Source organism: Myxocyprinus asiaticus, chromosome 23 (genome assembly GCF_019703515.2).
Source record: "Myxocyprinus asiaticus isolate MX2 ecotype Aquarium Trade chromosome 23, UBuf_Myxa_2, whole genome shotgun sequence".
Classification (NCBI taxonomy): domain Eukaryota; kingdom Metazoa; phylum Chordata; class Actinopteri; order Cypriniformes; family Catostomidae; genus Myxocyprinus; species Myxocyprinus asiaticus.
In genome coordinates, this window is record NC_059366.1 from 5,107,283 (window position 1) to 5,130,201 (window position 22,919).

At 37.3% G+C, this 22,919-nt stretch overlaps 1 protein-coding gene across 1 annotated transcript in view; it reads right to left on the bottom strand.

The window, feature by feature from the left end:
- LOC127413600 (dystonin-like) overlaps positions 1 to 22,919 on the bottom strand; it is a 276,523-nt gene that overhangs the window by 134,334 nt on the left and 119,270 nt on the right. The window contains exons 22-38 of the mRNA XM_051650862.1: positions 22,645 to 22,740; positions 22,436 to 22,561; positions 21,987 to 22,139; positions 21,742 to 21,896; positions 19,735 to 19,861; positions 19,417 to 19,600; positions 18,093 to 18,250; positions 17,727 to 17,905; positions 15,175 to 15,313; positions 14,886 to 15,079; positions 14,593 to 14,755; positions 14,418 to 14,501; positions 13,960 to 14,067; positions 13,779 to 13,877; positions 4,812 to 4,958; positions 2,446 to 2,534; positions 1,545 to 1,650 (exon numbers count right to left, since the gene is read on the bottom strand). Coding sequence (XP_051506822.1) covers positions 1,545 to 1,650; positions 2,446 to 2,534; positions 4,812 to 4,958; positions 13,779 to 13,877; positions 13,960 to 14,067; positions 14,418 to 14,501; positions 14,593 to 14,755; positions 14,886 to 15,079; positions 15,175 to 15,313; positions 17,727 to 17,905; positions 18,093 to 18,250; positions 19,417 to 19,600; positions 19,735 to 19,861; positions 21,742 to 21,896; positions 21,987 to 22,139; positions 22,436 to 22,561; positions 22,645 to 22,740 — 2,307 coding nt within the window. The remainder of the gene's footprint in view (positions 1 to 1,544; positions 1,651 to 2,445; positions 2,535 to 4,811; positions 4,959 to 13,778; positions 13,878 to 13,959; positions 14,068 to 14,417; positions 14,502 to 14,592; positions 14,756 to 14,885; positions 15,080 to 15,174; positions 15,314 to 17,726; positions 17,906 to 18,092; positions 18,251 to 19,416; positions 19,601 to 19,734; positions 19,862 to 21,741; positions 21,897 to 21,986; positions 22,140 to 22,435; positions 22,562 to 22,644; positions 22,741 to 22,919) is intronic.

The following is a 22,919-nucleotide window of genomic DNA, read 5'->3' on the forward strand; positions in this document are numbered from 1 at the left end:
TTCTAGAACCAACAATGCACTGCTGGAGCTTATTAAATCACATTGTACAGCCTCATCGACTGTAAGTCTTGCCCCATTGCAGGGATTAACAATGCCACCATTTTGGGCCTGGTGGCTCAGTATCCTACTCGCAGTGTCCTGATCAATCAGACCCTTAGATAAAGCCTCCTGTACAGTTAACTTTTGGCCTGTGTTGGGGTCAACTATGCCTCCTGCAACAACTGGATGCTCAGCAGCAGAAACATGGCCTCTGTATCAATGTAGCCTTCATTCATGGCTGTCATGATGCTAATCTGTCTCCCAGATGTCAGGGATATGGTTTCATCTTTTCCACGCCTCACTGGAAACAGCCGAAGTCTTGTTGGCTCATGGATCAGGCTCCTCTGCACAAGCTGGCTAAGTGAGACTTTTTCTGCAGTGTTGGGGTCAATCAGGTCCTTCCAAGTGTTCTTCCTCTCCAATATCTGGAGAAAGAGAGACTGAGGTATCAAGCCAAGTTGGAAAGCCCTCTCCAGATTTAGGACATCCCCAGTGTACGAGAGTCTTAGCCCTCCAGTCGCTAGCTGGATTTCAATGATCTTTAAAGCCATTTGCTCGGATATAGCCCGATTTTTCAGAGCTGTTATAACCGGCAAGGGTTCCAAGGCAAACTGGGGATACTGAACACATTTATTAGCTTCATTTAAGTCATACAGTTGCTTGAACATTGCTTCATCCACAATTTTGTGCTTGAATGCATTGTCCAAGTCCATGAACAAGTGCTGTTCAGGCAAAATGAGTCCAGTGGTTACAAGCTGGGCCTCAAGAAGACTAAGTCCTGTGTTCTGATCAATGAGGCCATTCTGCACAGAGCAGCACACCGATATGACAGTTCTGCTTTCAACATCCAGAATGCCTTCAATGACTTGCAGTCCCTGGCAAAAAGATAAAATAAATCAAGATATTTCAAAATGCATGTTCAAAACTAATCAAAAGATTCAATTTGTATTACAATTTTGATTTCAAATACCATAAACATACTCACCCATAAGTCAAGTCTACTGATTGTACTAGTTCATTCGCAACAGTGCAAATCAGAGTCTCAACAGCAAGACAAATGGAACACAATAAAAGCTTACATGCATCTGTGAACAGAACTATCAGTAATTTGCACAACACAGTTAGAGAAAACACACTGAGCATTGTTATTATGTGAAATGTGGTAAACCCCACGTAGACATGTAAAAAATGTCTTCTGTGTTTGGTGTGAAGAAAGAAAGTGTCTGGCTGACATGCACTGTATGTTTACAGCATACTCAGTTTATCATGTGGGTTTTAAAGAAAAGGAGTACATTTTATTTCCCCTGAGTGACATATTCCAACGTTTTTGTGGTGGCATTAAAAAGTTAGAGCGGCTGAAACTGTTATACCATGCTACATATTTCAAGCTGTGAAAACAAAGCTTAGTCATGCAGTTGGAAACAGATTACATTTCTCACTCAAAAGTCAGCATGTATAACCACCATATACATTGGACTGGTAATGGCAGAATATCTTAATCTCACCTGATCAGCAGAAGTTGCCTCTGCACACTGCTGTGAGATCTCGCTATAAGCCGAATGAAGAGATATGAGCTGTTCTTTTGTTTCTTGCATTTCTTCCTCAGTCATTCTAGTAAAAAATAAAAATAAATAAAGTTTAAGATAAATAAATTGAAACTACTTTATGCATAAGCATGCAAAGCCTTTAATGAGGAGATATTAATTAATTTTTTAAGCATTTCTATCACACACAGTCCAAGACAGACTTTGGGGCAAATTTACTAAACAGTTGTGCCACCTTTGCGCTTAGTATTTCAGCGCAAAAACGTACGTCTTATTCAGTAAACATCCGCAATTGTATTTTTGTGCTGCAGGCACAATTTGCATCACGCTATTAATGCTAAATGAAAGCAGGCAATAAAATGAATTTTATTTAAAAGAAATATTTGTGTACATTTTCTATCGATCATATATCCAGTAATTCATAAAAAATAAAAATAAAAATGATGGAGAAGAGCATTATCACCTGGCAAAAACAGTATATAGATGAGCTGTGTAGTCAAGCTCACTTTTGGCATGTTTAAAAGACGATTCAGGTGTCTGGATCAAAAGTGGAGTAATGGTGTTAAGTCCCGGCAGAGTGTGTCAGATCATGGAGGTCTGCTGCATCCTCTGCTATGTACCGCTCAGAATCGGCCAGGAAAATCAGAATTGCACATGCAAATTGCATTCAGCAGCGATTTTATGGGTGCGTTTGTGGTGTATGCAGAGCATTGCCTGATCTGCATAATTCCTTTAGTGAATTGGGTGCTAAACCAGCAAAAACAGAACTTGCAAAAAAAAAAAAAAAAAAAGAAAAACGTCGCTTTTACCGGGCACAATTCATTCTTAGCGAGTACCCCCCATTTTCTACATTATCACATACTTGTCACTATGTTTGGTGAGCATCAGTTGAGTAGTTCTTAATGCTTCTGCAATTTGTTCCTTCTTTGTCACCATCTCTTCCATTGATATCTGTCATAAAACAGAACAAGTCAATAATGATTTACTTGCACAGTTTAGTGAAATGGCTTATGGTTAATTGACTGGACTTCCAAAACAAATTCAGATCCAATATACAATCATTTGGAACCAGATAAATATCTTCTAACAATCATTATCCATTTGCAGAGCATGTGCAGATACGATAACATTTGTGTGAGGTTAGTGTTATTTAACTTATTTATAACTGATATGCCGAGATACCTGTATGTAACCAGGTCTTCTTATTTGAAAATGGATCATTTGAAAACAAATTTGGTCCCTTTCATGATTTAATCTTATGTATTTCAAAGATTATGTAAACACCAAGCATGCATAATGATGTTTCTGTCTTGAGAAGTACACTATCAGTCAAGAGTTTGGACACTTTGGACTGAATTTATATTTCTCATGATCTTAAAACAGTTTGATCTAAAGGCTTATGCTGAAATGATATGCAGACAAACATAAAACTGTGCCTATGTAAAATAAAATAAACTAATACTAAAATAATCTATAATCTAAATTTAAATACACTTACAAGTTATAAAATTTTTAACTTATACGTTTTTTCTTTCTTTTTATTTTATTGTATTTTTGGAGTTCAGAACAAGCATTCAACAAAAAAATTCAGAATAATAATAATAATTAATTAATTTGTATTTGTTTCACATATAATATTTGTTCACTACATCATTCCCATACTAACATTTGTTATATTATGATTCATTTTATTATATATGTATATATACACTACCGTTCAAAGGTTTGGGGTCACTTGCCTGAAATGTTTCTTATGATCTTAAAAATCTTTTGATCTGAAGGCGTATGCTTAAATGATTGAAATTAGTTTTGTAGACAAAAATATAATTGTTTCACCATATTAATTTATTTCATTATAAAACTAAAATTTAATAATAAAAAAAAAATAAAAAAAAGTTTTTGAAATGGATGACTTGGACCAAATAATAAAGAAAAGCAGCCAATAAGTGCCCAACATAGATGGGAACTCCTTCAATACTGTTTAAAAAGCATCCCAGGGTGATACCTCAAGAAGTTGGTTGAGAAAATGTCAAGAGTACATGTCTGCAAAATCTAGGCAAAGGGTGACTACTTTGAAGATGCTAAAATATAACACAATTTTGATTTATTTTGGATTTTGTTTAGTCACAACATAATTCCCGTAGTTCCATTTATGTTATTCCATAGTTTTAATAACTTTACTATTATTCTAAAATGTGAAAAAAATGAAAAAATAAAGAATGAGTAAGTGACCCTAAACTTTTGAACAGTAGTGTATATATATATATATGTATACATATACAGTATATTATGTATTAGTAATATTAATGATAATAATAAAAGAATTATTACAAGTTTAATAAAACTTTTGACTGCTGGTGTATATGGGGAAGGACCTGTTCCATTAGAAATGTGACATCACACATTACAGATGGATGAATGTGTCATTCTGACACCACTGTCTAATTTGGGTTTATTTTTTATGCATTTAAGGTGTTCTCTGCTTTGGATTTGTCAGCAGCTCATTTACAACTGAACATACAGCACTCCAAGATGAGTGGCATGTGTGTTTGTTATTACATGTTTGATAAAGTCTAGAGATAAAACAAAGCAGTGGAATTCTACACCCACCAAAGAAAATATAGTCATGCTGTGTCCAGTGTAATTTTGTACAGTTTATCACACTGTACATGCACTGTACTGTACTGTATGATTGAGTGACAAGTCCTGCTCTAAATATGTCGGATGAAACTGTTTGTGTGCTTGTTGATTACATTATCATGATTATCATGATTACTGTCCCTTCTGTAACAGTGAAATATGGGCAATGAACTGACTGCTGGCCCTTATGTTTACCTGCAAAATTACTGCTTATGTAATTCACTTGTGACATAACCTAACAAAATAGTGATGACAGAGATATATATTTCCCAGTTTGCAATGAAAGTGTTGACCCTTTTTGGGTAATTATTTTTATGTGAAAACATGGGAGGATATAATAAATATATCAGGTATGTGAAAAATTCAAAATTAAGAAGAGATAAACAATAATAATCTTTATTCAGAGATTGTACATAACAATGAAAATGCATATGTTTTGATGTGTTCAACAGTTTGCTGTAACATTCATTAAACTGAGAAATTGATTGATGAAGTTGAAACAGCCACAAATGAAGCGCCCTGTAAGAACCAAAGCTGGGAACCTGTTAAAAACATTGAAAAAACAATGGGGTATATTGATTTGTTTACCTGGGTCTTACTAGAGCTCTCGGTGCTGGGTTTACCATCACACAAAGACTTTCCATCTTTGTTCAGGTATGTTTTCTTACTGGACATCCAGTTCAATAACTTGTTAACCTTATCTCCATGCTCTTTCTTCTCATCCTCAACAGACCTCTACATTCATTGGAAAGAAATTGTGGGGTGGATTAAAAAACAACATAAAACATTTGTTATCATTAGCACAACAAACTCACTATTTGGATGCAATATACAATAATGAATGAGTAGTTTATTTAGCTCTCAGCCATTTTTTGTGGAATGGTGTTTGGCAATAAATTAAATATACCACTGGCGTAAATATGAATGAAAAAAAAATGGATCACATAAGATATGATACATTTTAAAACAATATCTTACAATAGAGAGGAAAAAAAAAAAAAAAAAAATCCCATATTTTAAAGACTCCTATTTTCACCATTATGATTTTGATATTTTTCAGGATAAAAATGCACTATGTAACTTCTCTCTATATAACCTGTAATGCCCCACTACAAAGGGCAGCAAATATACTGGTCATGTTTTCCTTTTAAAACATTCACCACAAACACTGCTTTATTTCAGATAGACACTGTCTAGAATCATATCAGAAGTGTCGATAGGTCCAGAAGTATTGAAATGATGAAGTATTGCCAGTGCTATGAGACTTTGTTGCCTCAAGGAGGAGGAACCCAGTATGGCTGTCAAAGACACTCTTTTCTAGAGCTTCCCTGAAAGACATTTTTCGCTTAGTTTTGGGGCAAGTGATACATTTGGTATGGGCATGGTCATTTTGAAGATGTGTGGCATTTGCTTTATCGATCAAGCAATTCTGTATTGCATCCTCCAATGAGACTCTCTCTAGGCTCTCCGGGTTTATGAGCCCACCAGTGGCCAGCTGAAACTCAAGACACCGTACTCCAACATCTTTAGGGAACAGGTTCTCTTGCATTGCCTGAGCCACCGTCAATGTCTTTCCAGTCTGAGGGTGGATGATACCATAGTAGGCTTGCTCACTTTGCTGGAGCTGTCTGGCAAAACCTTCATCCAAGACTCCTCGATGTTGTGCTTCGGTAATCAGAACCCTTTCTCCAGAAGTTGGGTCACAGATGCCTCCAGTGCAAGCCTGAGCTTCTAGCAACCTCAATGCGGTGAGCCTGTCCACAAGGTTTTGCTGGAGTCCTTTGAGAACAGAGAGTCTTCTCTTCAACGAAACATCCCAGAGTCCTGCAACAGGACTGTTTAGAACTTTAATGACAACTCTTCTAGAAATGAGAATATCAGCAAGCTCAAAAATACTCAGTTGACCACTGCGGTAGCTACTGAGTTCTTCTGCTTGGAGAATTTTCTGACTAAGAGCATTCTCAATGCAAAGTTGGCGCCCACTCTTATGGTCTGTTAGGATATAAAGAAGGTTCCTACTTGAGTCCATGACAGTTGTCTCCTGCCATTCACTCTCTTGTTGAGAAAGAAATAGGTAGGTTCTCTTATCAATGTGGCCAGCATTATATGCCTCATAGGCTGACATTTTTGCACCACTAGAAGTATTGATGACCGATACTCTGTGATTGCTGGATGGAGAGAGGGTGAAGTGTTGCTGGTCACTGAAAGGGAGAAGATATACTCCACCGTTGACATCATATACACAGATTCTGAGCAGTTCGCTATAGTATGCCTTCTGCCCAGTATCTGGGAAGTGGAAATCTTTTGGGCTGCTCACTGGATCATAAAGACTCTGAAAGGTAGATTGATTTATGAGCCCTTGTTCTAATGCACAATCCATGGGCACCCTAATTCCAATCAATGGATGAATCAACCCTCCAGTAGCAATCTGGGTTTCTATTATTGCTTTCCCTCGATGTCTGTCTAGAATTCTCTCCTCCATAGCTTGAAACACAGAAAGAATCTTCCCAGCGTGGGTATAACCACTGACTGCCTTGTAAGCATCACTTATTTTGTCTTTGAGATCCTTAGGAATGATCCCTTTCACAACAGCGTCTGAAGGAGAGTAACATTCACCTGTAATAGGATCAATGATACATCCTGTGGCAGCTTGTGCTTCCAAAAACTCAATGGCGTAAGTTTTCGATATAAGTTCTCCCTTAACAGCGTCCATGAAGGATAGTTTTTTCTTGCTTGATTCCACATAAATACCTGCAATCGAGGATGGTTTACCAATGAATTGTGCAAGCGATGCCTCCACCTCTTCCATTGTGATGAGCCCTGTTTGCAACTTGAGAGCAATTTCTTGGGTTATTATTTTAGTTTTTACCAACTTTTTAATACTTATCCTTCCTCGGAGACCTTGAATTTTATGGGAAGAGGACTCCATCTTTAGCCCTTTTGATTTACTTGTTACAGACGAGTCAGAAGCTATGCCAATGGAGGATTCAGAATCAACAATATTGAATGAAACAGTCTGGCTTTTACCAGACCTTACTTTGTCAGACAGTGAGCTTTTCCTGACTACATGGTCTGTCATCTCACTTTGACTACTATCAACCATCACGTTGTTTGAATGCTTTTCAAATTCAGTAGAATTCTGGAGAGAGACCGAATTTCCTGTGTTCTTGCTCACATATTCTTGACTTCTCTCACTGATAACTTGTGTTTTGCTCTGTTTGACCTTTCTCAGCTCCTCCAGTACTTTTTCCTTCTCCTGTGTAGCTATCTGCAAGAATGAAAGTATTTGTGCTATTAGATCACGAACATTCAAAACATGTTTAGAAATAAATTAAAAAAAACACATCATAACTCCATTCTTATCTGACCAAATTTTGTCCTTTTTTAGAAACCTGAACTGACATACAGGTGCAGACACTCTTGTCATAGCAGTACTGTGTGTATATATATATATATATATATATATATATATATATATATATATATATATATATATATATATATATATATTATTAGGCATGTAACGATACATAAATTTCACGAAATGATACGATACGATACAAGCACCCACAAATATTTCGTTCAAATTTATTCAAGGATACAACATAAATGTCTTCTAAATCATTAATGCCACAAAAGTGTCTGACATTGGCAACTAAAAGCAGAGCTCAACAGCACTGCATTTATTTAATTTGACTGTTGAGAAAAACTAATATGAACTCACAATTATTATGTTTTGTCTTGAGAAAATAAGTTTGTCTACACTCTAGTCATCTATATTTGTATATCACTTTTCACAATACACATATTTTTAAAGCAGCTTTATAGAAAATCATGCCTTGTCTGAAAGCCCCTTGTGAACAAGCTGAAGTGACTGTAACAAGGAAAAAACTCCTTTCAATGTTATTTAGTGGTAAAAAAATAAATACAAAAAATCTCAAGAGGAACCTGACCTCTGGTTTTACGATATATGCACATAATCCAATATTATTTAGCGACATAAAGCAAAAACCGATCGGCACACGTAATTTGTTTTGCCCTCTTCCCCCTATTTCACTATGCATGTAAACTTTACCGCCATTTTTACCGGCTTATAACATGTGCGCAAGTGTTGTGCTCAAAGCTGTTTACATTTCGAAATCAATAGCAGATAATTATAAGTCTCATGTAATCACAGGTTTTTTTTTTTATTAGCTGCTTTTTAATAGTTATGAGCGTCTTGTCAGCTCAGTGTCAGCTGGGAGAGGCAGCTGTTTAACTTACTGCTGCTATTCCTGCCTCACAAATCCACTGATTTGCATGGTGATGTCGCCGTAAATAAAACGACATGTTTGATGTACTGTAGCACCAGGTCATGACACCGTTGTTTGGCAAATTCGACAAGCTGTACTGCTACAGTACAATCTACTTGCCGTTTGTCATAGATCTTCTCATCTATGTACTGTAGGTGTGTTGCTCTGTTTTCCTGTGAGCGTTCAGCGCCGCCTCTCGGGGGAGGACACTGTTCTGCAGCTCTCAGTGTTGCACTGCTTGGTTTTAATTACACTATTATGTTTGTTTATGTATCGTACGATACATATGGTACTGTATAGTGAGCGTTGCATCGAACGATACAATACGATACAATATTTTTTTACACCCCTTATATATATATATATATATATATATATATATATATATATATATATATATATACAGTATATTGTTTATACACTACCAGTCAAAAATTTTGAAACACTTGACCGAAATGTTTCTCATGATCTTAAAAATCTTTTGATCTGAAGGCGTATGTTTAAATGTTTGAAATTAGTTTTGTAAACAAAAATATAATTGTGCCACCATATTAATTTATTTCATTATAAATCTAAAATGTAATAAAAAAAAAAAAAGTCTTTGAAATTGATGACTTGGAACAAATAATAATGAAAAGCAGCCAATAAGTGCCCAACATAGATGGGAACTTCTTCAATACTGTTTAAAAAGTATCCCAGGGTGATACCTCAAGAAGTTGGTTGAGAAAATGTCAAGAGTACATGTCTGCAAATTCTAGGCAAAGGGTGACTACTTGAAGATGCTAAAATATAACACAGTTTTGATTTATTTTGGATTTTGTTTAGTCACAACATAATTCCCGTAGTTCCATTTATGTTATTCCATAGTTTTAATAACTTTACTATTATTCTAAAATGTGGAAAAAAATTATAATAATGAATGAGTAAGTGTTTCAAAACGTTTGACCGGTAGTGTATATCTAAACATACTTAAAATAAAGCTTTTATTTATTTCACATTCAGTGGGTGAATCAACTGTAGCACTGCACGTATGAACTAGGATTTACTTTCTAAAAGACTAAAGGTGAAGTGTGTAATTTCTGTGGCATTAGTAGCAGCAAACTAGGGTTGCAAACTTTTCGGCATGCAAATAGAGGATGCTTGAGCATTTTGAGGGGTGGGGTGGGGGTCCCCTTGAGCAATTTACTGCTTCAATACAGAACACAATGCCTTCGGCATCTGAAGGTGGGTTACAGGAAGTGGTGGGGGGGGTCCCCCTTCTTGAATGTTTCGCCACTTAAATATGGGAAAATGGCCGTCTTCATTTCGGATAAAATACAGGATGTCCTAAGTAGGGTACAGTTGGCAACCCTACAACAAACAGAACTGCAAGAATAATGGTTGTTTCCTAACACTCCTACAACCCCCTCTGCCTCTTCTGCCATTGTTTGGAAGAACTAGCCATCTCTCTGCTAAACAGCTTATTAAGGGTAGTCCAGACCAAAACTGATGCCATTTTTGGAGCCAGAACCTGACATGCTGGACCATGCAAATGCTTACTTATAGTTGTCTCTGCAAATTATTTTAGCATCCAAACACTTACACACTTCACCTTTAATGAAAGTTCAATGAAACTGTGAATAAATTGGAAGTCGTACCTCAGAGCTCATTTTCATTTTCATTAGTTCCTCCTCCAGGTTCCCTTTCGCTTCTTCATATGATGCAACAATTTTCTGAGTCAGTAAAAGTTCAGTCTTCAGCTTGGCAAGCTCATTGTCTTTAGCACACTGATGATTGGTTTGTTCAAGAGCCTCCAATCCTTTTAGATGCTTTTGCTCTGAGCTGACAGCTACCTCAAGCTTAAGATTCTTCTCTTGTAGAGATTTCATTTCTTTGATGTAATGAACAATCTGTTCCTTTAGAGATTTTGCTTCTTTCTCTGAGATTCCCAATTCCTTCTCAGTCTCTGTCAGTGTTTGCTTTAACCTTGCTATCTCGTTTGAGTTGTCTTTGTGGATATTGTCAAATTGTAAAATACTGGAGTTCACCCTGATTTTTTCGGTTTCTAACTCAGAAATCTTTGATTTGGCTTTGAGAAGTTCAAGGTCAAGAATTCCCCTCTGTCGGTCAGATTCGTCAATCTGATTGCGTAGGTTGCTGAGTTGCTGTTCACCCTCTTGTTTTGCTTTTGTTGCATTGAAAATGACTGTTTTTAGTTTCTCAACTTCTTGAGACAGGTGCTTGTTGTCTCTCTCAGCTGTTTCCAAGGAAAATGAGCGATCTTTAGATTTTCTTTCATACTCAAGCTTCAAGCGTGACTCTTGCAAGGAAAGCTTTTGCTCCATTTCAGCCTGCACTAACTGTAGTTGAGTCTCGTAGCCTTTCTTTTGTAAGTCAAGTTTACTTTTTAGATCATCCAGCATTTTCTTACAGTTGTCCAATTGTTCTCCAAGTTTTTGAGACCTCAGCTCGGCAACTGCTGTTTCATTTAGCTTCCGTTTAAGCTCTTCCTGGGTTTGCTTCAACTTCTGCCTCAACTCTGACGTTTGGAGAGTTAAACTTGAGATTTTCTCTTCTGCAGTGCTCCTCTCCTTTTGAAAGGTAACTAGTTCTTGTTTTAAATTGAGAACAGATTTATCTATGCTTGAGTTCATTTCTCGTATAACAGAAGTTTTTCTTTGGATTTCTGCCTCCAACTCTTTGAGTTTGGACTGACTAAACCTACTTTCTTCAGTCACTCGCTGCAGCTCATCCTTTGTTTTCTTTAGAGTGGAACTCAGTTCATCGAATTCAGATTTTAAAATCTGTAACTTCTGGTCAGCTGCTAGTTTATCCCTCTGAAGAAATGCGATGTCCTGTTTCAGGCTTACTGTGGCTTTCTCTGAACTTCCACTAATCCTACTAATAGTCTGCTTACATTTCAGAAGCTCATTTTCAAGTTCTCTCACCTTCGACATATTCTTCTTACCCTCGGTTGACTCCCTTTGATATTCTCCTATGGCTTTTTTTAAAGCCATGTTCAGGTTATTTATCTCCACTCTCTGTTCCTGATTCTTCTGATTCATCAGATTCCTCTCAGTAGTCATGGAACTCAGTTCTGCTTTTAGATTTGTAACATCTTTTTCATAGTTGGTGATGTTCATCGTGAGAGATCTGATCTTCTGCTGTAACTCAGTTGTCTTCTTTTCATCTTGATTGTAATCTTTCAGTTTTATTTGAAGCGCATGGGACATCTGGGTTTTCATTAAAAGTTCCTCTTCAACTATTTTTATCTGAGATTTGGCACTTTCTGCCTGTGACTTGAGTATATTAATTTGCTGTTCCTTACTGCCAATCTCAATGGTTGCCCCATCAAGTTCTGCTTTCACATTTTTTATCGAATGTTCAGTGTCCATGTTAATCTTCTTGAGTTCCTCTACTTTCTTAGTAAGCTGTGTAACTTGCAAGGAACTTGTCTGTAGCTCTAATTCTAGGTTTTTGGCCTTGAGTTGAGCATCCTTCTCAATTCTTGTCTTCAGACTGATTTCTTCTCTGGCTCTCTGCAGTTGCTCCTTCAAAACGTCTGCCTCACCTTTCAGGGTTTTAATCTTTTGATCGGCATGTGATTTGTCTTGCTGGATTGACTCAATACTTACCTTAAGATGTCGGATATCACTTTCTAACATTTGATTTTTCCTATTAAGTTCATTCACTTTAAAAGTCATCTGCTCAACTTCATTCTGTTTGGAAGACAATTCGTCTTCCAGGCACCTTAATTTATGAGAGCTCTCCTGTTCCAGTGATGTCCACTGTAGAAGTTTTCCTTGGTTGACCTTCAGCTGTTCTTTTAGGCCATCAACCTCTGTTTTATGGAAAAGCACTCTCTGCTCCAGAGAGGATTTATCTCTTTGAAGGGACTTGATTTGCTCTTGAAACATATAGACAGATTTTTTTAGTTCAGAAGATTCTTGCCTTAATTCCTCTGATTTCTGTCTCATGTTAGACCTATCTGCATCCATTTCCACTTGAAGCTTCAACAGCCGTTTGTTTGCCTCATCTAAGAGTTCTTTGAAACGTTGTGCCTTTTCTTCCGCCACAGTCTTGTGGACAAGAATTGTGTTCAATTCAGACTTCAACATTTTGATCTCAGTCTCGGCTCGCTTCTTGCCCATAATAAGCTCCTCCATTTTGCGCTGGACCTCAGCCTCAGATTCAGAATGAAGCAGTTGTGCACTTTCCTTCTTAAAACCCAACAAGGATTCGCTTTGCATCATTCTGACTTCTGACTGGTGGGCAAGATCCATTTCCATGATTCTCACTTGGTTAAGGAGCTCTGCTTTGGTGTCTTCCTTGGCCCTCAGTTCTCGTTCCAAAGTACGACTGTGCTCCTCAAGGCCCTGTACATCACTGTCCTTGCGACGTAAATGATCTTCAAGCTTCTTGCGGGCTAATGTACTCTCCTCTATGCTCCTTTTAAGGTTCCTGAGACTCTCTTCCAAAGAGACCTGTTTAGCCTCTGATTGCTGGACCTGTTGACGAGCACGGGTTAAGTCCTGCTCAATGGTACCCTTGCTTTTGATTGCACCTTCTAGTTCAACACGGTATTTTTGCGCCTCATACTCAGCCTTTGATTTCTGCAAGGTCAAGTCCTCTATTGACCTTTTCTGCATCTCAAGATCTGCTCCCAGGATGTCCAGCTGCTGTTGCCTGTTAGACAGCGAGACCTCGAGTTCCAGTACCTGACGCCGGAGCCTGGTAATCTCATCTTCACTGGCAACTTTCTGCAGCTCCATGCTCTCAGTCCAGCTCATGTACTCTGCTCTTTCCAATGACATCCTCCTCTGAAATTAAAGATACAATCATCTTCCTGTCGATCACTTGAAAGAGAAAAAAACGATTCTTGCCCACTTACCAAAAATGACCCACCACCACTTATTTGCGGGAACTCTTCAGCCTATTTTTCCAGGCCATGCTTGCCCAAGAGATAAACTCACCAACAAAGATACAAAATCCAAAAATACATGCTATTTTGTATCAAAATAAATGTCCATGCATTAGGAAGACTTTGTATTGCAAGAACTACTTGTGTAGGGGTTGAGTGGTCATGAAGTGTAATGATGTTCAGGCGTGTGTCCTAGTTCTCATGTGGCATTGTGCTTCATGGTGAATGACACATGGCTGGGAGCATATTCTTGTTAAATAACATGCAATGCAAATTCCTTATAGAGGGGAATTCACTAAAAAACATTAATCATTTATTTAGATAAAGCATAAAAGATGGGGTAAAAGTCACCAAATGCCCTACCTCATCTTCTTCCGCCCTCTTCAGGGTTTCACCTGCAAACTTCACATACTGCGTCATGAGAGTGACCAGAGCTGTGTAACGTGTACGAAGGTCCATAAACTGTGGAGGGAAACAAAGAAAGTTTAAGTATCAAAGTTCTCTTTTTGACTGGTTATATTTCCATGACTATTTCTTCTCATACCTCTTGCTGGATGACATCAGAGGAACTCTGCATCTTTCTCCTCTTCACAGGGGACTTATGCTGAGAGTCAACCATGGCTCTGTAGGTCATCAATTGTAACTCATAGTCCTTCAAGAAGAGAAAAAACATTGCAAACCTTGATATAAATGTTCCCTTTTATGTTCCCTTATTCCCTTAAAAAGTACTGCAGCATTACCATGGTATAGTAATGGTATCAAATGGTAATGCCATGGTACTCTTTATATACTTTGGTACTGTATGATTATGTTCATATATCATCATATTTACATAGTAACACAAGGCACTTCTAAAATGGCCACTATATTACATTTACCACAGAATCACACCAAAAAATACCATGGTATTACCATGGTACCATGCCCAAAATGATGGTAATACCATGGCACTTTTTTGCAAGTGTTATGTCAGCATATTTCAATGTGATAATCTTGTCTTACTTTCACTCCCACAGCATACTGCTCTGAATACTTCTGGCACTCCTCAATTTTACTCTGTTTTTGTTCAATTTCTGCAACCAAAACCTGGAAATAAAATCTGGATCAGGATTTTAAACAAATAAAACAAATAAAAAATGTAAGATTTAAAAAGTGGACACAAATGAGTTTTTCGTACTTTCTGCTGGTTCAGGAACTCAGCCAAAGCCTTGCTGTCCTCGGGTTGATTCTCTTGCATCTTGAGCTGCTTGGCCTCCATTTCTTTGCTCCATTCATCCAGGTTGTTGTATGTGTCTTTGTAGTATTTAAGAGATTTACAGATGCCTTCCAAATCTCTAAGCCTAAACACATTGAACAACAAATGCCATTTAACAAATACCATATATCATTAGTTTGATGAAGATCAGTTTTAAAATATTGCAACCCCATAGCATAATATTAGCTACGGGCAAACAGATCAACCCATTCTACCTGTTTTCAATTTGAGAGTGAATGTTCTGCCATCTCTCTTTGAGCTGGTCGGCTTTCTCTTTGTGCCAGTCTAAATCAAAGTCTCGCTCGTTGTGTGTTTTGAACATGCGTTCACTGACCACTCGCGCCTTCTGAAGCTCGTCCTCCAATTCATGGAGCACCTCACGTCTTTCATCGATTTCAGATCTCCACTGCTACAAATTAAAACCAAAATGTGTTTAAGGTGTTAAATGCTAAGTGTTAATTGACTAAATCAGAATCAGAGGTAAAATGAAATTTTTTTTTTTACCTTAAGAGTGCTCATAACACCATCGACAGATTTGATGTTAGCAGTGACTGTATCCTCCTCACACAGCTTGGCTTCATACAGTTTAACCAGAGTTTCAGCGCTCTGACTGTGTTTCACCACCAAACTCACTGTCTTTAGCCTGAGAATAAAAGATTGGCACTTTATTGATCCTGTGTGGGATATCGGGGTGCATTAGCAGCCAAACAATGAAACTGTACAGTATGAAAATATATTAGGGCTGTCAATAGATTAATTTTTTTTTAATATAATTAATTACTTGGTATGCAGATTAATTAATTGAATTAATCTAAATTAATTGCATATCAATATTAAATGAGACTCACTTGAAAAAAAATTAAGTATATAATAATTATATAATAAACATTACATATTTACATACAGTATATTGTAAAAACACGGAGGTTATTTCAGAATAGAAGATCTCTGATCAAGCTTGAATGGGGACCCTTTTCACAGACTGTGATGACGCATTTCTGCCCTATTTAGCAGCGCAAATCTAGCAAACTGTTTTATATTTGCAATTTTTGAATTATTTTATGTACATTTATAACAATATAATTTGTATTATATTCCTCTGGAATTACAGTTGTGCTCAAAAGTTTGCATAACCTGGCAGAAATTGTGAAATTTTGACATTGAGTTTGAAAATATGACTAATTATGCAAAAAAACTGTCTTTTATTTAAGGATAGCGATCATATGAAGCCATTTATCATCACATAGTTGTTTGGCACCTTTTTAAATCATAATGATAACAGAAATCACCCAAATGGCCCTGATCAAAAGTTTACATACCCTTGAAAATTCGGGGATCTCTTGATACCAAGCCAAGGTCAGGTAGACCAAGAAAGATTTCAGCCACAACTGCCAGAAGAATTGTTCTGGATACAAAGAAAAACCCACAGGTAACCTCAGGAGAAATACAAGCTGCTCTGGAAAAAGACGGTGTGGTTGTTTCAAGGAGCACAATACTTGTTGACCCCTCTCCAAACATAGCGCTTATGGTTGTGACCATAAAGCTTTATTTTGTTCTTGTCACTCCAAATTACAGTGTGCCAGAAGCTGTGAGGCGTGTCAAGGTGTTGTCGGGCATATTGTAACCGGGCTTTTTTGTGGCATTGGCTTCTTTCTGGCAACTCGACCATGCAACTCATTTTTGTTCAAGTATCGTCATATTGTGCTCCTTGAAACAACCACACCGTCTTTTTCCAGAGCAGCCTGTATTTCTCCTGAGGTTACCTGTGGGTTTTTCTTTGTATCCCGAACAATTCTTCTGGCAGTTGTGGCTGAAATCTTTCTTGGTCTACCTGACCTTGGCTTGGTATCAAGAAATCCCCGAATTTTCCACTTCTTAATAAGTGATTGAACAGTGCTGACTGGCATTTTCAAGGCTTTGGATATCTTTTTATATCCTTTTCCATCTTTATAAAGTTCCATTACCTTGTTACGCAGGTCTTTTGACAGTTCTTTTCTGCTCCCCATGGCTCAGTATCTAGCCTGCTCAGTGCATCCACGTGAGAGCTAACAAACTCATTGACTATTTATACACAGACACTAATTGCAATTTAAAAAGCCACAGGTGTGGGAAATTAACCTTTAATTGCCATTTAAACCTGTGTGTGTCACCTTGTGTGTCTGTAACAAGGCCAAACATTCAAGGGTATGTAAACTTTTGATCAGGGCCATTTGGGTGATTTCTGTTATCATTATGATTTAAAAAGGAGCCAAACAACTATGTGATAATAAATGGCTTCATATGATCACTAGCCTTAAATAAAAGACAGCTTTTTTTTGCATGATCAGTCATATTTTCAAAATCAATGCCAAAATTTCACAATTTCTGCCAGGGTATGCAAACTTTTGAGCACAACCATAGTTTTAAAAGAGTTACCACAGATGTGATGAGGTTTCTTATACAGTTGCTGGGAGAGTGACAGTAAATTTGCCATCTTCTTTCTCCTAACTGTCGTAATAGTTCTGCTTTTCTTTTGATGTTGTAGCAAATGTGTATGCAAAAATTATATTTGCCGTGGCCTCTCATATTGAAGTTTATCCTGCAATCGTTTACTTCTGCGTTTCAAAACCCAGAAGTGTGAAAAGGATCCATTGCTCCGACTGTAGGAACATTCTTTTTTACAGAATTTAAGCATGGGTTGGGGGCTGTTGGGTTATGCTTTGTTATTTCATATAATTAATAGCACTAAATTAATGCATTATTTTGACAACCTTTATTTTTATTTTATTTCTTTTTTTGTCCTTTTTGTTTGGTGCTTTTTCACTAGTAATTTATAACAGGGTTCCCATACCTTTTGACCAATTCATTTCCGTTACTTTTCCAGCCGACTGAATATTTTAAAGCTGAGCATAACTAGCAAAATTCAGTTCACTTATAATTATATTTATATATAATGCTTAAACAGTCTCTTTGTATAAATAATGTTTTAATTTATACTGTATATATATTCAATTCAATTTTTATTATCTTATTATCTCTTTAACACATGTCTCATTTGTAGATAAATAAACACTCACTTCTCCAGGTAGATGCAGCACATGGAGTAGACCTGGCTCATACTCTGGGTGAGGACGTTGAGCTCAGAGGACAGCGTGGGGACAGATGGAGATGCTGCTGCTTGTCTGAGGAACACTTCACACTTCTCTCTCAGGGTCTCCAGATCTTCCTTCAAACTTTCCAACTCAACCTTCTTCTTCTGTTTGTGTAAGAAATAAAGACCAGAAAGACCTAGATTTTTTATGTCCTCTCTACACGCAAAGCTTGGTAAATTTACCATGGTAACACAAATTTTATTTAATAGGTTACAGATACAGGAAGAAGAATAATGATGGGCCAGACGAGAAGTGTTCAGTACATTGGATTCATATAGTTGGAGAACACACCTCCTGTTCAGTAATGCGCAGCACACACTCCTGCAGGTCATCTCTGTCTAGTGGGGTTCGGATTTTCCGGATAAGTTGTTCCTCATGAGCTTCCACACGCATCCGGAAGTTACGCACCTCAGAGATGAAGAGGTTGTACACGGACTCCTCCTGTTCTTCTGTTGATCACCATCAACAGGGCAATAAATTTGAAATGAGTACATCACTGAGACTCCATTTACAAACAATAATCTCTTGTGTGCACATTTGTTTGTTTGTCTGTTTGTTCATTTGTTGTGTGTCTGAAACATTAACTAGCAACATAGGAACTAATCCTGATTAGCCTCAACACTTGTGCATATAAATACAAGTGTGCATGTCTTTTTATTAGAAAATTATAAGCAAACAAACTGAATTATGTAATATTATATGGTAACAATAGGTATCATCTCATGGCTTCATAATTAGATTACAGGCAAAAAAAGAAAAAGCAAGAACATATAGTAAAAACTTCATATTTTAGGTGCACATGTGTACAATTATTGTATGAATTTAAGATCATTAGATTAGCAAATAGATAAATTGCCAGATTATTCAAACCTAAACACATATTCAGAAACATGTGCACTCTTATTGCTCATAATATGAACAGGGAGATTCATTCTTTGGATAAAACATCATTCCAGAAGGTATTTTCTAAAGTACTTTCTCCTTAATAGGTTCATGAGCTTACAGTATGTTTCCTTTGCATGCGCAAAAATGTGTATATGTTTGGCCACAGCATTCTCTTAAGGGGCGTTCACAAATACAGCAGTTTTTATTACTGGAGGTTGCACGTTTGGTCACAAGATGGCATGAGAACCAATGAGGTTTGATGTTGATGTAGTCGGCATATTTGATTATAGTACTTTATTAATAAGGTTTGATTTTAAAGTGAATAACGACTTCACTTTTATTCTGTTCATCACACAAAGTGATTGTATTGCTTCAGAGGATTCGGAATATAGTAAATATTGTTGTATCGATTACTTTTACTGTGGTTTTATGTTGTTTGCTTTGTCCTTTTTTGAGCTTGACAGACCAGAGTCACTATTCACTTATGGAGAATAAACCCTGTGAAGACTTTTTTCCAAAATGCACTTTTTGTGTTATAAGGAAGAAAGAAAGTGATCCGGTTTCTAGCAACTCTTCTCAATTGTCACATTGCTAAAAACAACCACAATGCATGTTCAACAGTCACTGTCGCTCATGATGCCGGAAATCACCATCTCTCGAAAATGAATAAATTCTGGCCACTTTGTTGCTGCACATTGTTGTATGTGTGAACACCCCTTTAGTAACTTGCCTCTTTCTGCAGATTTGAGGAGCTCCTCGTAGTACTCCTTGCACGCCAGAACCTCTTTTTCCAGCTGAGCGCAGTCGGCCACTGTGAACACCTCTGATTCATCGCTGTCCTTCAGGAAGTCCTCAAAGTGGGACTGCAAGCTGCTCAGCACCTGCTGGTGATCACCTGGCAGCAGAGTCTTGATCTAGAGTGGGAAATTAACATTACACTTATCCAGCACATAACCCAAAAGATTGTGATTGTTGATAAATAGAGATTTTCACAATGTTTTCTCAAATAGGCTCATTTGCATTTGCGCAAACAGAAGGAGGCTCATACCGAGGCTACAGTGCTTTTACGGATGGAGCGGATGTCGGTCATCAGATAGTGCCAGGACACCACGCTCTTCATGTTAATGTGGGAGTGGTGCCACAGAGCCAGAACGTTCTGATATAGCTGCTCAATCCTGACAGTGAGAGAGAATCAAGTATAGTATTCAATATTCAATATTTGTGCATACCGTAGATGACTGTCTTGTTTAAAGGTGATGTATGTAATGTTTTGATGTTAACTGTAAGTAAGCAATTCGTCAGTTGATTCCCCTGAAAAGTTTAAACACTGCGGCCCTATCATAACATTGATCTGTTTGTTTGAGTGGCCCAACTCCACAACATTGGCTCCACCAGTGAAGTGAGTTTGGTGCCCAAATCTCTGCTTGACCAATGGCAGATGGGGGTAGTTTTGCAATTTGTAATTTATTTCTACACCATTAGAGGTACCAAATTTAAATGCAAAAATAACAAATGTCCCAAACAAATTCCCCAAACACAGTTTGTCCACAATAGAGCGAAACAGTGTACACCCAATTTTTCAGCCGTTTTAGTTCTGGAAGTATTTTTCCATTTTTTTTTTCCATAGGGATTTCATAAAAATCCTTTAAAAATAAAATAGTTCTAAGCCATGAACCAATCCAACAAGCTCTGAGGTGTAGGAATGGGTACTGTTACAGATTTTCTGATTCGATTCCGATTCACAAGCTCTCGTTTCGATTCCAATTTCGATTCAATATCGATTCATGTGGGTATATTTCAGTTATAATGTCCATTTTGCTTACAAATAAAATAAATTCTCTCTCAGCTAAGGCTGTTAATTATACAGGGGACCTTCTAACTGGATACATTACAAACATTTTAATTTTAAAAATTACATTTCATTTGTTTTTCATAATTTTGGTAACATTCTAGCTTTTTTTTTTTTTTTTTATGTACAAATCCATGTATTCCATCAATAAGTATGATTTTATATTGCATATATAATATTTTGTTACATGTTTATTAATACACAGTTTATACTTTTTACAAGTATTTATATTGATTTGTAGAACACGTGCTAAAAATCGGTATTGTCTCTTTAAGAAAACCAGCAGTTCTATAAAGAGTGTACTCACATTGTAGAGAGTTGCACATACAGTGAACTATCAGTCTTGGGATATAAGAATCGACATAGAGATCATTCAAATGAAAATCACGACGCATCGGAAAATCTATATTTTTACCCCGTCCTACCGAGGTGAGTCACACTAGTAAATATTTGATTAGAAGCAAAAAAGCATTGGAAAATAGGACAAAAAGACAAAGGTACAAGCCTGTGTACTTAACGTCTTAAATGAGGGAATGTACCACAATCCCCTGAAACATTGCAAATGATGCAATAGAATATAAATGATGAAAACAAAATTTAACTATAGATGTAAAGTTGTTCACTACATGTCAAGAATCAATATATTTGAAGTTATTTTTAAAATATTAATATATATACAAATAAATACGTCATACATAGTGCATCATGGAGGTGGGCACTGCGGAACCTTTTGCCACAGTTTGTTCGCCACGATTCACCGATTGGTAGATTTTCCCCATCAAGATCATGGGTAATGTAGTTCTTCACCAGAAATTCTAACTAATAAAATTGAAATAACGAGGACTGATGCTTTCAACAGAAGCATATACCATCAATTAACAACCTCGGTTGCACACGGTAGGACTGTCTTTAAAAGTTTATAAGTTATTGTTAAAAGTTAAAAAGAAAATAAATGGGATTTTTAGTTTACTACCTGTTGCACTCTATTGCTTGGACAAACAAGTAGTTCCACCCAAAACTCATGCCACTGGTGGAGCCAAAAGTTGGCATGTTGGGTCGCTGAAACTAACAGAGTGATGTTTGGATAGCGCTACAGAGCCACAGTGTATAGTCGTCACGAAGTCAACCTACCAATGGCTTTAATATGGCAAAACTTGCACACTTTCTTGCAAAATAAAATGGATTCGCAGAATGCCCTCATCTCACCTGCTTGCCATTTCAATTGCCTCTTTATTAGGTGGCGGCACACTGAAGCAGACTGAAGGCACCATAGCCTCATTTCCTGATGGACTGATGACTTTCCACTTGGCTCTATGAGAATTACTCACCAGGACACACTCATCTTCTTTACCGATGGTGATCTGAGAGGAGAGAAATTTATGAAACAAATCAGTACTATATGAAACACTGTTGTAAATATGCAGCATGTAATATCCTGATGGCGAATGAACCTCTATCTGGCGGTAGTCACAGATGGCTTTGACAGGTATGGATGTTCTGACAGGATTCTCTGGGTTGCGAGCTTTGAGCTGAACGACAGTCTTTGCTCTGCCCACTAACCCGCCCACAGTGCTGCTGTACTTCAGGAGCTGCTCTTTCTCATCCTGTGAGGACACAACAATCCTACCTCAATCATTCACATACATCAATGCATTTATTCACTAAGGATGGGATGGGAATTGGAAGGAATTTAATGATTCTGGTTTGAATTGCAATTCCACATTTATTCCATTAATGATTCTTTAGTACTTGAAGATCAGCCCACACCAACCCCTGAATAGTTGTTCCTTAATAAACATTCTAAACAAAAACTGTAAGAACAGGTTCTTGGTTCCCAACTCTACTGACAGGTCTATGGGGAAGAGGCCTTAAAAAGGTTTTGGCCTCGAAGCCAACTAACCATGGACTCTTGAATTAGATCCTCCAGCCTATGCAAACTGCTGCTTCGGTCGCAGCTATACTTTCTGTGGATGGCATCTTGGAGGCTCTTGAGGTAATCCAATGACTCTTTGGTATCCTTGAAAAACTGCAAGGGGAGTAACAGTATTAGTTTGACATAACCAGTGACAAGTCATGCAAATGTTATGGTGGAACAGCTTTGTAACTCACATCAAAGTAAACAGTGTTGTCTTTCAGGTGTTGCTCCACACAGTGGCAAAGCTGCAGAATCCAGCTCCATTGGGTTTGCATGGCTGCTTTGTATGCCTATGAGAATTTCAAAGATGAAATATACAGTTAGAGGGAAAATCTATGTATTCATTCAGTTTATTGATAAAATACTTTTAAAATACTATATATAGTATATATACACAATGGTCTGTTTGAATACTCGATTCTGATTGGATGGAATGTGTGCGTTAAAACCATTTATTGCACAGGTATTT